At 45.5% G+C, this 15,665-nt stretch overlaps 1 protein-coding gene across 3 annotated transcripts in view; it reads left to right on the top strand.

Moving 5' to 3' along the window:
* NR6A1 (nuclear receptor subfamily 6 group A member 1) overlaps nucleotides 1–15,665 on the top strand; it is a gene marked incomplete at its 3' end in the record, with an annotated part of 66,607 nt that extends 50,942 nt beyond the window's left edge. For 2 of the 3 annotated variants that reach the window (XM_014591475.1, XM_014591474.1), the window contains 4 exon segments: nucleotides 958–1,212; nucleotides 10,868–10,989; nucleotides 12,649–12,801; nucleotides 15,615–15,665. In XM_014591475.1, the coding sequence (XP_014446961.1) occupies nucleotides 958–1,212; nucleotides 10,868–10,989; nucleotides 12,649–12,801; nucleotides 15,615–15,665 (581 nt within the window). 3 annotated transcript variants of the gene reach the window in all.

Raw genomic sequence — 15,665 nt, 5'->3', positions numbered from 1 at the left:
GAATGCTTCTGAACTTGTTCTGTTCTCTTCAGCCATCTGACTCCAACTGGCCCTTTTTTGGCCAGTCCCTGTATTGGGTGGGCACCAAATCCACCTGTTAGAGTGTTAATTGCCAGAACTAGGATAGAAGTGACTGGGAATTTTTTTTAAGACTTGGAACATATGAGGAGATCAATGCTAAGTCAATTATTACCCATAGCCTAATAATTAGGGCAGCCAAATCCCACATGGCTGACTGTGGTTTGAGTCCCAGACCTAGCAGCTTGGAAAACATGCTGGGTATGTGTATATACTGCCCCAAGTCCCAACAGGATGGAGAATTGGAAGACAAGAGATTGCAGCATGACCATGCCCTATTGGGAGGTGTTTTCTCCGCACATGTACCCTCTGGCAATTAAAACAAACAAAGTCATATCCCTGATAATTGCCCTGTTTTTGTTTGTTTGTTTGTTTGTTTTGGGGGGGGTGTGTGTAGAGAGCAGATAAGCTCACCAGAGTGGGAGGAAAGGGGAGAAAGCACCCCTCTCCCAGTGGGGCATGGTCATGCTGTAATCTTTTCTTCATTTCTCCATCCTGTTGGGACTTTTGGGCATGCACTCACACATGTTTCTGGTGTGTTTCTCAAGTCACCAGGGCCAGGATTTGAACTGTGTACAGTCAGCCATGTGGGACCCAGCTCCCTTTAACCACTAGGTACAGGGCCTGCTTAATGATTACAGACTCCAAGGCTCATCTCTTCTCAGCGACCTTTCTTACCAGATTGTCTCAGCCCTCAGCTGACCTCAGTCTTGCACGCTTACCAGAAAAGTTGAGTTGAGTGAAACCTCAGATCCTTGGTTAACAGCAAGGAGTTCACTGCCAGAGACCCTTTGTGCCCTTAGGAATACCCACTCCCTGTGCACCCATCCTTACCCTCTGGCCCATGGAAGTGACTTTCCCCTGTCCCTACCCCTCCAGATATGCTGTGACACAGGCAGAGCTTTTTGCCTTGCTTTGCCGCCTGGCCGATGAGCTGCTCTTCAGGCAGATTGCCTGGATCAAGAAGCTGCCTTTCTTCTGCGAGCTCTCAATCAAGGATTACACGTGCCTCTTGAGCTCTACATGGCAGGAGTTAATCCTGCTGTCCTCCCTCACGGTTTACAGCAAGCAGATCTTTGGGGAGCTGGCTGACGTCACTGCCAAGTACTCACCCTCTGACGAAGAACTACACAGGTGAGGGCTGCTGCCTGGGGAGGAAATCCTAGGCAACCACATCATTGTCATCCCTGCAAGGCTGGGTTGCCTGGCCCTCTGAGGGATAGGCATTAAAACATGCCTAAGGACTAGCAGGTGGCATAATGGTTACGTCACTGGACTCCCATGTAGTCAACTACAGTTTGAGTCCCAGACTGTGTGGCTTAAAACTCACGTTGGGCGTGTGTGTGTGCATGCCCAAAATCCTGAGAGGAGAATGGAGGAGGGACTAGAGTGTAGCCATCCCCTCTGGGGGATGATTTCTCACATTCTGTCTCTGTCTCTCTCTCCAGTGAGCGCACGCACCCTATAGCAAAATTATCTCTAAAAAACAGAACAACATACAGGCCTGGTTTCATATCCTCACTGTGCCACTGAATAACTTTGTGACCTTGGCCAAGTCTCCGATCCTCAGAATCTGATTGTATAAAATAGGGTGATAACAATACCTCCCCAACAAGGTAGTTGTGAGGAATAAATACTGTACAGTCTACCTTAGCAGAGCGCTAAACTGTTGTTTTTGTTGTCTGGATTACTTAGATCTTGTAAAACAAACATCTGAACTCTTGCCTTCCAAGGTAAGAGGAACTCTGTAGTTTACAGTCCAAGACAGTGACCTGGAAGTTACTCTGGTACCTACTGAGTGTTGGCTACTAGTCTAGGTATTTTATATTATTGTTTTATTTCTTTCTCACAGCCTCTGGCATTGGAGGTGTCATTGTACCTATTTTATAGAGGAGGAAACTGAAGTTCAAAGAGAGCTCTCTTTGAGGATTTGGGATTTAAATCCACAGCCTAGATTTGAACTTGCATCTAACTGATTGCAAAGCTTAGGCTTTCTTACTGCATCTGAACTACAGCAAGATGTTAAGAATATGGGACTCAAAAAATAAGCGTTTTCCTCTGGGACTCAGAATATAGCATTTTCCTCTCCATTTTCTGGCATAAAATTTCATCCCAGCCAGTCCTGGGCCTCTGACCTCCCTGTCTAGAAGAGCTCGTCTTCCTGCTGCTCCACAGCCAGGCCGGTGCACTTCTGCCCACTCCCTTTGGAGACCTGGGCACATGGCTGCCATATCTTCTGACTCCCAAATCAGGACAGGTGATTGGTTGAGACAGCTTTCTGACTCATTAATATTTTCTTTTGAAAAGTCTTGTAAAGCTTAATTCACATTTCAGTAGACATTTTAATAAATCACCCTTATTGGACAGTTTAAAATTGTGGAAATCATGGGATTCCAGCACACCAAGGAGGAGGAAAGAAAAGGTATTTCCATCAATGAAAGCTGGAGAGGGTGTGGCAGCCTCCACACTTCACAGAACTGGGATGTATCTTCCTACTGCATCCATTCGTGGCCTAGAGACAAGCCAGGCTCACATTGGGAGCAAAACAATGTCACGAACTTCTAGGGCCCCTTGTGTAGCCAAAAGAGAATGGAGTCCAGTTGTTGTCACTCTCCCTGGTTTCTAATACTTATTAGTGATGCTTACTGGCTTCAAAGTGATCTATAAATGACAGAATTTTCAACCCACCTGACACATTAACCTGTAAACAAAGCTATCTGATTTTGAAGATGACCTAACCCCATGTCCAGAGCCTCTAATTCATCGCCTCCATCAAATTCCTGTCTCCAGCTTTGTAAGTCTGGCCGATGGTGTTTGGATAGCAGGCAGCAGTTCTGTCAAGGCTCAGGAAGCTGTGGAGGGAGTCCCACCTCCCCATTTGCCTGGAATGTGCCATTCAGTCTGGGGCTGCCTGCAGTCAGCCTCTGTGCTCCACTCCTTGCTAAGGTTTTCCTAGGCCGTCTGCAGGTAGGCAGGGATCAGGGGTAGTGCAAGGCCGTCTTTGACTTTGAGCTTCATAAGACATTGTACCTCTGTAGCCAGTGCCTTGAGCCCAGTGACCAAAGTGGGGACCAGCAACAGTTGAGTTCATGAGGAAACTTACTTCCTAGGGAAACTCATTACCAAGGAGACTCTAAAGCTGTGCTAGCCAATGCTGTAACCACAAGCCTTATGTGGTTTTTAAATTTTAAATTTAAGTGAATTAAACTTTAAAATCCAGTTCCTCAGGCATGGTGATTAAGACGGCTGGATCCCACAGGGCTGCCGGATCTGGCAGCTTGGTTGTAGCATGAGCATCTCCCGTGAGGGGTGCTCTCTCTCTCTCTCTCTCTCTCTCTCCGCCCCCCCATGAATGCATGTGCCCTCTAGCAAATTAAAAAGAAAAAATAATTTTCAGTTCCTCATTTGCAGTAGACACATTTATTTTTTTAAAGAATTATTTTATGTAACTTTATTTATTTTCATTTGATTAGAGAGAGAGAGAGAGAGAGAGGGAAAGCGAGAAAGCAAGCCGCCAGGTCCAGGACTCAAACCACAGTCGACAATATGGGAGTCCAGCGGCAAAACCATTACACCATATGCTTGTCCCAGAATATTGGTATTAGCAATATCTCAAATGCTCATTAGCCACATGTGGCTAGTGGCTACTCTACTGCATAGTGCAAATAGAGAACATTCCTGTGGGGATCAGTAGATGGCACATGGTTACATTGCTGGTCTCCTGTGTAGTTGACCGCAGTTTGAGTCCTGGACCCTGTGACTTGAAACTCATGCTGGGCGCATGTTCTTGAGTGCCCAGGATCCCGAGAGGAGAATGGAGAAGGGATTGTGGCGTGGTCATCCCCCCTGGAGGGCTATCATCACAGAAAGTTCTGCTTAACAATGCCAACTCCAGAACAGGTGTTGCTGCAGAGCTCTCAGCTGGGTTCTGAGGATAAGAAATGGAATTGTTAAGACTTATGCTCTATTGTGTAATCCATTGATGGAAAGTAAGAGTTAAACTTCAACATATTCTGATTCCAGGGCCATTTACTGGGCACCTATTGTGGGTGTTGGGGAGAGCTATGCAGGGGTCACAAATGATGCAGACATGGTTTCTAGTTCCGAGAGTCCCCATTCTTGGCTTAAGGGATTGGGAGGCAAATAGAAACAGATACAGTGCACAATGCAGGATTTTCTTGGTGGAAATTGAGGGGTATGTGAAGGAGTATACAAGCATAGACTAGGAAGGGAGTGCCTCTATTTGAAGAATCAGGAAGGCTTACCAGAGGAGCAGGCATCAGAGCTGCACCTTGAAGTGGGAGTTTCCTAGTCATGATCTAGAGAACAGAAGGCAGGCAGGAGAACAACAAATCCTAGAAGTTAGAGACCCTCTGTGATTGCTATGTGTGCAGAAACCAAAAGCAATCCTGTGGATTTGGATATAAAGAGGATGTATTTGAGAGGGACTGAGATGTGAGGGGAGAAATGACTGAGGACAGAAGTCAGACAGGACAAGTCATGGAGGTGCTCAAATGCCAGTCTCAACAATTGTGGTTTTTTGGGAACCAGCAGTTAGCGTAATGGCTGTGTTGCTGGACTCCCTCGTAGTCGACCACGGTTCACGTCCCGGACCCGGTGACTTAAAACTCACGCCGGGCGTATGTGCGTGCATGCCCAAGATCCCGAGAGGATAATGGAGGAGAAGGGATTGTGGTGTGATCATCCCCCCTGGGGGGTGATTTCTCGCTTTCTGTCTCTATGTCTCTCTCTGTCTGGCGAGCGCACGCGCCCTATAGCAAAAAAAAAAACCTCTCCAAAATAAATAAATAAATAAAAAGAAAAAATAAAAAGAATTGTGGTTTTTCCAAAAAGATGAAGAGATTACCACATGACCACATCTCATGAGGGAGTGGGGAGTATGCTGCTTTTCTCTCCCTCTCTAGTTAATATACACACCCTCTGACAAATTTAAAGGAAAAAAAAAAGAATTTGGACTTTAATATGTAAGTAGTAGGACTTTTTTTTTTTTTTTCAGTTTTTGCTATAGAGCATGTCCATTCACAAGAGAAAAAAGAGAGGGGGAGAAAGAGAAGTAAAGTGAGAAATCACTGCGCAGAGGGCACAGCAATACCACAATCTCTTCTATTCGGTCTCCTCTCAGGATTTTGGGCAGGCACACTCAAATGCCTAGCATGTTTTCCAAATCGCCGGGTCCCACACAGTCAACCATGTGGGATTCAGCATCTTAACCTCCACACCACCTGCTGGCCCAGTAATCCTGAGGTTTTCATTGCAATTTTCTATTTCATTTTGTATACATTTATTAAGCAAAGTTTGTCTCTATGAAAGAATTGTTCCTTCTGCATTTATTTTTCAGTGACTTACATGAGTCTAGACTCATGGCTATTTGTTAAGGACTTTTTTTTTTTTTTCAGTTTTTGCTATAGAGTGCATACACTTTCAGGGAGAGGAGGATGAGATTACCCCCTAGGAGGGATGGCTGTGCTGAATCCCTTCTCCAGCATCCTCGGGATTTGGGACACGTATGCACACACGCCTGCGTAATTTTTAAGCCTCCGGGTTTAGCATATGGACCACTTGGCTGGCCCTGTCGGAGCCAGCATCCTAACCTCCATGCCACTTGCTGGCCCAGTAGGAGGACATTTTCAAGTGGAGGCATTACACTGGATGTGTTTCAGAAAGATCTCTGTGGCTATAAAGCTCAGGATGGACAGGACCAGAGCACAGTGGTGGAAAGGAGGCTGTTTAATAGCCCAAGGAAAAGGAGACAAGGCCTGCACAAGGCAACAGTGACCCTAGGAAGAGAGAGAACAGCAGAAAGCTCAGAGATGTCAAGGAGGTAAAGTTGGTGGGAGTTCAGTGAGGACGGAAAGTTGGGGTGACTGCCAAGTTATGGGACTAGCCAGGCAGATGAGTACCGATTCTCTTAGCCAAGATGATGGTGCCTAAGAGCAAGATGGAAGATGAACCACTCTGAGGTTGGTCTGGGGTCTGTGGAATCTGAAGTGTTTGTAGAACTGCCCAGGAGGTTGTAGGAGATGGAACTACAAGCACCTGTGGAGGTAGGTTAATCACTGTGAAGTAGTCCCCACTCTGCTAGGAACCCGGGGTGCGAGTCTGTAATTGGCCATAGCTCTTCCAACCTTCCTTGCTCCGGCCTTACTCCCACTCCCCCAGACTGCCTTTACTTTTTCACAGCTCTTCAGCACAAGTGAGTTCCTGCTGTCATGAAAAGGCTTTTCCCAGATGATACACGACTACCTCCTTTTCCCTTCTCAAATATTGAATCAAATTTATGGTGCCTATATTCCTTAATCAGACTGTTATCAGAGAGTGAGCTGGGCGAATTTGATTTAAAGCAGATTGTAGCACCAGTCAGTGACTGCTCCAGACCCTAATCAAGACTCCTTTACTCTCTGGAGAAGATCCTTGAGCCGGATAGGCTTTAATGGGCACCTCTGACTCGGGAGCCCTGGCTCCATTTCTGCATGATCTCCAGCTTCCCTGCCTGGCCCTAACTATGAGACTGAGGAAACACAGTGTTTTCTTTTAGCTGCAAAACTGGGAGTGATGACAATGGTGCTATTAGTAATAAAAATAACAACTACAGTGTATTTCTCATGCCAGAGTCCATTTTAGGTGTTATACATGTATTATTGATTCCTCACCACCACTCTGAGCGTGGCACTAACATCCCTGTTCTAAAGATGAGGGGCATGACTCAGAGAGGTGAAAACTCAAGGCTACAAGGTTGAAAGAAGATGGAGTTAAGGTGACCACCTAGGTCTCTTGTGCTTGAAAGCCCAGGTTCTTTACCATTTGTTTCCTGATACTCAGTTCTTACTCTTCCAGAGCCTTCTCAAAAGCTTTGGCTTGCTGGGATCTGTCCTGGCATTGCAGTCTGACTTTTCTTCTTGGAAATCAGTGAGTGTGAGATGGCAGTTCCTCTAAGGTTGTGGCTGATGACTGCTCCTGGGGGTAGGTGCACTTAGATGAATGAAAGAGACAACTGGGCCTCTCAACCCCCTTAATGGGACATAACTTACACAGTGTCAGTTTCAATTGCTGACTGAATGGTCCAGTGGTTTGGGGGATCCTGACAGGAATGTTTTCCTTGTCCTAGCAAGCATGTGTAATGGCAACCCAGAAGAAGAATGGGTGTGTTTGTCCAACTCTCTGACTTTGAATGCTGATAATTTGTAGACAGGGAATACAGGGGCATCAGAACTGTGGGGTGGGCAGATGTGGAGGAGGCACAGCTACAGGAGAAAGCAGACCCATGGAACAGAGAACAACTTTGTTTATCAAGGGGTGGGATGTGGGTGTGGAGGAAAACTTTGCAGTCAGCCTGTGGAGACTGAGTGGGGGCTGCTAGGCTGACTGCCAGCACCTCCCCCTACACCCCCCCCCACTGCCAGGGGTCCCGATAGCTGCCTTTTGTTGGTTATTTGGGGAAGAGGGATATCCTGTCCCCAGAGAAAGGGCAGACCTGGAGCATATGCGTAGGATAGGCACTTGGGAGCCCTTTTGTGTCCCTCGGGTCATGACTCACTCAGGAGTAGGTTTGGCACTACTGATGGGGTCTGGCTGATGGCCACACACCTGCAGTTTTTGCAGTGCCAGGGTAAGCACTGGGCAGGAGGGGACTGATTAAGGGGCAGAGCATTATCTTTGCTCGCTACACTGCTCAGCCACCAGACAGCTGCTGACACCGCTTCTTCTCTGCATCCTCCTATTTTGTGTCCTACCCTATCTCATCCGCACCCTGGCCCTCCTAGCAGATACAGTCGAGAACTGGCAGCAAAGACCTTTTCTCTTCGCAGTAACATAAATTGCCAATAAAGTATTGTGATGTGGAGTGGTCTTCACTGCCAGACAGACTGGTCCCTGCAAGTCTCAGCATCACTGCAGCAAGTCCAGTGCCCACCCAGGCCAGGCCTCAGGCTGAGTTGCTGTAGAAATTCACAGCGCTCGAGGTTCCCAGTGGGAGCAGGTGGTAGCCTTTCCCATTGAGCAGCTAAGAACAAGACAGGATCAGGGGTGAGCCGTGCTGTGCTGAGAAAAGACTCGCAGTTAGCAAACCTAGGTTCGCACGTTGGCTTTACCACTGCGTATTTACCATGTAACCTTGAGGACGTCGCCTTGGTTTCTGCTTTCTCATCCCCATGAAGGTGATATCACGTATCTTACAGCTTATTGGGAGAGTGGAATATAAGAACACATGTGAAAGTGCCTAGTACATAATAGATGCACAATAAATAATTTCTCTTAATTCTTCACATCCATGTGTGAGTGAAGGTAATGATGGTCAAGAATCCATTTTGTGGATTCATTAGGAACACGTAATGAGAGAACATATATGGAATACTGAAAGTGCCTTTCCTGGCAGATAGCAAACATTCAACAAAAGGTAGAATGGTAGATATGGTCACTACAGTGGTTTATACAGTATAATTTCATCTATTAGCCAGTCTAGGAAAATCAACAGAGTTGTAAAAGCCACTGGGCCAGGTGCAGAGAGAAACTGAGCCAACCATCATAGCCCAAATCACCAAACTGAAAGAAACCCCAGCTCAGGCTAAGAGCCATGTCATGAAGCCAAGGGTCAGAGTCGTGGACTGCAGTTACCTGCTGCTCCCCCTTCTGCTTGAGAAGTGTAGGTGCCTTTGGTTCCATGCAGAACCAGGTTTTCTCCAGGGAAGAGAAAATAATCCTGTTTGCCCAGGAAGCCTATGCCTTCAAAGTTAACGTGGCCAGTAGAACTCAGGAGGCAGCAGTGCAGACAGGGCCTTTCTGGCCTGGGATGGGACTGCACTGCCTAGCGACCAGCCCGGGGGCTGAGCATCTTCTCTTTGTGACTGAGCTGCATCTAAGGACTATCTGGAACTATCCCTAGCCTATTGTCTGACCCACTCCTAGAATGACTCAGGCTGGGCCTAAGCCCAGCTTTAAAAAACTTCTGTTTCTCTGGAACCAGCAGTTAGCGTAATGGCTGTGTCACTGGACTACCATGTAGTTGACTGCAGTTCGAGTCCCGGACCCAATGGCTTCAACTCACACCAGGCGCATGTGCGTGCGTGCCCAAGATCCTGAGAATGGAGGCGAAGGGATTGCAGTGTGGCCATCCCTACCAGGGGGTGATTTCTCGCTTTTTGTCTCTCTATCTCTCTCTTTCTGGCAAGTGCACACGCCCGATAGCAAAAACCTCTCAAAAAAAAACCCAAAAAAAAACACCCCAAAAAAAAAAAAAAAAAAAAAAAAACCACTTCTGTTTCCCATTAAGCATTTGCCTCCTTGGTTTGAAGTGTACACAGAGCATTAGTCCCCTGAGGTAGCTTAGCCTAGGGTTCCCTTGCCTAAAACTTGATCTTTCCCTGAGTACCTCACTCTTTACCCACAGACAGGGGCAGGGCCAGCTTTGAGCCCTCTCAGCTAAGACATACCACTATAGGGAACCAGCAGTTAGCGTAATGGCTATGTCGCTGGACTCCCACGTAGTCGACCGCGGTTCGCGTCCCGGACCCGGTGGCTTAAATCTCACGCCGGGTGCGTGTGCGTGCGTGCCCAAGATCCCGAGAGGAGAATGGAGGAGAAGGGATTGTGGTGTGACCATCCCCCCTGGGGGATGATTTTTCGCTTTCTGTCTCTATGTCTCTCTCTGTCTGTCTGGCGAGTGCACGCGCCCTATAGTGAAAACCTCCAAAAAAAAAAAAAAAAACAAGACCTACCACCATAGATACTGGAAACTAAGGCCTTGGGAAGTTAGCCCCGTGTCCCAAGTTCCAAGCGCCTCCACCACCAACTAGCTCGGCGCTTGTGGGCCATTCCCCTTCCTTCTTTGGATTTCAGTTTCTCATCTGTACAACAGTGAGGATTATCTTGCCTAGTTCATAGGGTTGAGAGAATTAAATGAGATAATGCACATAAAGTGCCCAGCACAGAGGCTGACAGGGCTTGAAGACTCCTAGTAAGTTAATGTTACCTTCCCTTCCTACCCGAAGTAAAGAATGCCAATAAAACTGTGCTCTTGTTGACCCAGCCACTGTGACACACTTGCCAGGGTTCTCTCCTAGTCCTCGAGCCACCTGGGAGGCTCAGGTTCAGATCCTGAGTTGACTTGAACATTCTGGGCAGGCTGGGAAGCTGGAGGAAGATCACAGCATGGCAAGACCCTGCTAGAGGTTTCTCTGGGTGTGTGTGTCTTTCTCGAAAAAAATAATTAACTTATAACAAACCAAAAAAAAAAAAAAATTTCACTGTGTGTGAGCGATCTTAGCCCTGCTAGAAACAATGAGCCTAACTAAATACAGTCAGAAGCTCTTTTTGCATTGTGGCTGAAGCTCAGAGTCAGCATGGCCATGGCAGTAGCTATAGAGGCTACATCTCAGGAATAACGGTTCTTAATAATGTGGTATTTCTCCACATTACATCCCAGACTGTCGTTGGCCCTTGTCAGCCCAAGCAGGCGAGCATTATCATTTTGTAGAGGAGGAGCTCACAGCTTAGATGGGTCAAATGACCTTCCCAAGGTTCTACAGTCTGTGTGTGATGGAGGTGGATTTGAACCGTGATTTGATTGACTCCTCCTGGCCTTAGGAACAGTAGTTTGCATAAGCTACATTGGTCTCTAGACAAACTGAGTCTATGTTTCTTCCACAGGTGACTCGAATTTCATTTCCCCAAGCTCAGCCTCTTCCCTCTCATGGGTGCTATACAGAGCTGTAGGAGCCCTGTCAGGCCGCCCCTAGTATCCAAGCCCGCTGTTAACTTCTGTGTCTGTTTCTAGATTTAGTGATGAAGGGATGGAGGTGATCGAGCGGCTTATCTACCTGTATCACAAGTTCCATCAGCTAAAGGTCAGCAATGAGGAGTATGCTTGCATGAAGGCAATTAACTTCCTAAATCAAGGTAAGTAGCGGGGGTGGGAGAAAGGGTACTATTGTTTGCTTTTAACCAGTGAGCATTTGCCCTTCTGTTTCACCCTCCCCCCCTTTCCCTCAGGACTGTCATACAGAATCCATCACCCATGTGGCTACCAATCTTGGAAGGCCTATGCTCCCCTTTCTCCCTTTATAGTGCAAACAGTACTTTGGAATTTTTTCTTCAAACCTAAATGCCACAGCCTCTATAACTCATAGAGGAAGGAAGAGAATTTGCTTTGTTTAGTCAGTTTTAATGCATTTAAACACAGGCACCAAGGACAGTACATGCGTCATTTAAATATGCACCGAGTTTACCCGACTGAAGAAGAGCAGGGTGACTGATGAAACTACTGGAGATAAGGCTGTGACAGGCTGGCAGTGGTTCTGACAGCCCCTTCAGGGCAGAGTGGGGGTGCATAAAAACTCATGCATGTACTTCAGGCCTGGCTTTTAATTAGAAGAGTGTGAGATGTCATTTATATGGAAGATTACCTGCAAAGTGCTTGGTAACTGCTGGTGGCCAGTGTTTGAAGAAGAATTTGTATTCTCCTTTCCAAAGCAGCCTATAAATGTTGTGATGGAATTAGGCTATTTTGCTGCCTATGGCATTGAAAGTGCCCTCTTTCTCTGTCTTTTTTTTTTTTTTTAAATACAGAAACACTTTTTTTTTAAGAATTATTTATTTAAATTAATTTATTTATTTTAATTTGACCAGAGAGGAAGAGAATGAGCTAGAGAGAGAGAAAGAAAGTGAGAAAGTAAGCTGCCAGGTCTAGAACTCAAACCATAGCTGGCCATGTGGGAGTCCAGAGCCCTTAGCCACCACACCACCTGCAGGCCCCCAAGTCCAGAAACTCTTCATCCCTCTTCTTTGCCCTCTCTTTCCCCACACTGGTCAGACCTCCTCCTCCGGCTTCTGTACTGTTTGTACCTTTTTTCTGGTGCCTCCCTTAGGCCAAGCCCTATGCTGATACTAAAGACATTGGGGGGAAAAAAAATTAGACCCCAGGCCCCTAGCCATAAGAAACGCACACTTCATTGGCACTTGACTCATTGCTTGCGCCTCCAACGGGAGAAAGCTGTAGTAACTCTTAGAGAAGTTTGAGCTGGGCCCAACGGCTGGGGAAGGTTTATATATGGAATATTATATTCATATTCTGTTTATTAAAAAGATAGGATAATGGATGGATAGAAAGAAAGAAAAATGGAGAAACAGTCCAGGTGGAATAGTAAGAGCAGAGGCACAAGATTGCGTGTGGAGTATACTCCTCAGTATACATGCATCAGCAAGCTTTCTGATCAGCTCTAACAAAGGGCAAATAGTACAGATATTGTGGACAACAAATTTGGAAGAGTAGGTTATTCAGTCCATGTGGTCAGCATTCACTGGCGCCCATTTGTGCCAAGCTCTGTGCTGAGAGCTGGATGCAAAGTTGAGAAAGACACAGCCAAGGTCCTCAAGAGGCTCAGTCTAGTGACTGTCCTTTATATTGTCCTTCTCTGTTTTGTTTTTCTCCCATGAGAGAAAAAGAGAAAAGATCTATCATCACAACAATGTTTAGTAACTTTTAGTCGAAAGATGCACGTAAGGTGTTTATTCTACATTACAAAGTCCCTCCTATTCCCTGTGTGGTTTTCTTCACAGATATCAGGGGTCTGACCAGTGCCTCACAGCTGGAACAGTTGAACAAGCGATATTGGTACATTTGCCAGGATTTCACTGAATATAAATATACGCATCAGCCAAACCGCTTTCCTGATCTCATGATGTGCTTACCAGAGATTCGATATATTGCAGGTAACATTCTGGGCCCCAGGCTTCCGAACCTGCCTTACCTCTCTGATCAGGCTTGTGAAGGAAAGAGTTAGGCACTACTTTCAGGATGCTCATTCCAGGCACGGCACCCGTTGCATTATTGAGTTACCGACTGTGCTCTCAAAAAAAGTTCTGTTGCAATGGAAAGTTACTGTTTTCTTTGTAAAGATGTTAACATTTCCTGAGCTCCTGTGATCTGTAGGATATTTTGTGGCCTTATGTCAATTTCCGCAAGGCATGTGGTTGCAATTTTTAAAGAATTATTTATTTAATTCCATTGGTGTTATTATTTTAAAATTTGATTAGCGAGAGAGAAAGGGAATGCGAGAAAGTAAGCCTCTAGGTCTTGGGACTCCAAACCAGTTGGCCATGTGGGAACCTAGCACGTCAATTACCACACCACCTGCCGGCTCTGTGGTTGCTAATTTTATGGATGGGAAAACAGGCTCAGATTATCTCAGATTAAATTAACTTCCCGAATTCTGTAGTTGAAATTAAATTAAATTTCCTGAATTTGTATTTTATGATAATACAGATTATATCTTAAAAAAAACAAAAAGAGCTTCATTTCACAGAATTGCCCATAGGCTTTCAGAGCTAATTTATTTAATATGATATGTTTAGGGCCCGCAGGAGGTATGGTGGTTAAGGCACTGGATTCTCAAGTTTGACTCTTGAAATCACACAGGGTGCATGTGTATGTGTGCCCAAAATCCCAAGAGGAGACTGAAAGAGAAGGGATTTGGACATGGCCATCTCCCCTGGGATTCTCTAACTAGCACTAGGAATTTCTCACTTTCCCTCTCTCTGTCTCTCTCTGGCTAGCACACACACCCTATGGCAAAAAACTAAATAAAAAATAATAATAATTTTAAAAAATAAACTGATATCTTTGAAATGATATGTTTACAAAGGTATGTTGTTGTCTGTGGTGGGTGTGATCTTGACCTTCTGCACTTTTTGATATCTAAATTGGTCCCCCCCCCTTTTTTTTTTCTTCCAAGAGAGAGATTTTTGCTATAGGGTATGTGTGCTTGCCAGAGAGACAGAAAGCAAGAAATCACCACCTAGGGGGATGGCCATGCCACAATCCCTTCTCCTCCTTTCTCCTCTCCGGATTTTGGGCATGCATGCACAAGCACATGCAATTAGTGTGAGTTTCAAGCTGCAGAGTCTAGTACTTGAACTGCAGTTGGCCATGTGGGAGTGTAGCGTCTTAACCACCATGCCACCTGTTGGCCCTGCTAGGTCCCTTTCAATGTAAAATCCTGACCTTTTTTGTTGTTAGTTTACTTTATTTAGTAAAAATTTTTCTTTATAGCTGTTCAGCATGTACCTTGGGGCAGCTCAGAAATATGACCTCTAGACTGGAATTGTTCGTGTAGAATTCAGCATGCAGTTGTTAAAGGAAAAAATTCTCAATCAGACAAGTGAATTTTTTTTCTACTGCTTTGGCCACAGTGCAGTCTAGCAGATGGATGTGAGCTGGACCTAAGCTATTAGAATTTTAGAGATATTTTAATAGTGTGCCTCAACTATTTTATTTTCTAAACTGTATTCTACCAAATGAAAGATAAATCAGGTGGTTTGTAAATGAAGTCAAAGGGAAGTCTGTAATTACACATCCACTCTCCCTCATAGAGATAGGTTCTCAGCCCTGGTAGGACTTTTAATCACCTGAGAATCTTTTTTAAAAACTTAGTATTTAGAGCCACCAAAGATACTGGTGTAATTGCTATTGGGTGGAGCTTAGGCATTAATATTTTTTAAATGTTCCCAGTGACTTAGATACTGTCTGGGAGAAGAACCACAGCCTAGGCATTTACAAAGTATATGAGCACACTAAATGCTTGGAGAGGTTCTCCAGTAAAAAAAACTCGTACAATTATTTTGACCTTGAATTTCTCAAATTTACTTGCCCCATGATCCTCCTCTCTCCCCTTTTCCCCAGTGCTTTATTCTTTTAATGACCAGAGGCCATAAGCACTCACCAGAGAGAGAGAAGCAGAAAACAATCTCTCATGCACTCAAACAAATGGGGCATGGCCATGCTGCAATCCCTTTTCCTCCATTTCTCCATCTTACCGGGATTCTAGGCATGCATGTGCACACACACATACCCAGTATGTTTTTCAAACTACTGTGGCCAGAACTCATAGTAGGCCATGTGGGATCCAGCCCCCTTAACGGCTAGGGTGCAGGGCTGGCCCCTATTCCCCAATACTTTTATTAACCCTATCATACTACTATTAAGAGAAATGTTTTATAGAATGCTAGTTAGAGAATCTGCCAGGAAAAAAAAAGAAAAAAAAATGAGTTTCTCAAGGTATTTTAGTTCTAAAAGGGAATCAAGGACTACTTCTTAGTTTTAGATTCCTCATCTATAAAATGGGACCAACTGGAGGAGAAAAGATTGCGGTGTGGCCACTTCCCCTTCCCCCCAGGGGTGCTTTCTCACTTCTCCTCCGTCTTTGTTTCTCTGGCAAGCACACATGCCCTGTAACAAATGAAAATGGGGGTGAAAGTAGTGTCTGTCACACAGAAGTGTAAGAATGAAGTGAGATCATACATTCAGTTATCTAGCCCAGAATACATAATCCCTAGGTGGTAGAATGATTGTGAGTTGGCACCATGACCAGACCCCTGAGGACACCAGCATGGGTGGATATCAGGACATTAGCCCAGTCTGTCTGACTTTAGTGATTCCCTTGGCACTTCCTTTGCCACAGTCTCTCTGCCTGACCATCTTTCCACTAGTGGCCACTGTTAACTCTTCTTCTCCCACCTGTTCCCAGGAAAGATGGTGAATGTACCCCTGGAGCAGCTGCCCCTCCTCTTTAAGGTGG

This window comes from Tupaia chinensis, unplaced genomic scaffold, assembly GCF_000334495.1.
Source record: "Tupaia chinensis unplaced genomic scaffold, TupChi_1.0 Scaffold000575_1, whole genome shotgun sequence".
Classification (NCBI taxonomy): domain Eukaryota; kingdom Metazoa; phylum Chordata; class Mammalia; order Scandentia; family Tupaiidae; genus Tupaia; species Tupaia belangeri.
This window is presented reverse-complemented; position numbering and strand designations above follow the sequence as displayed.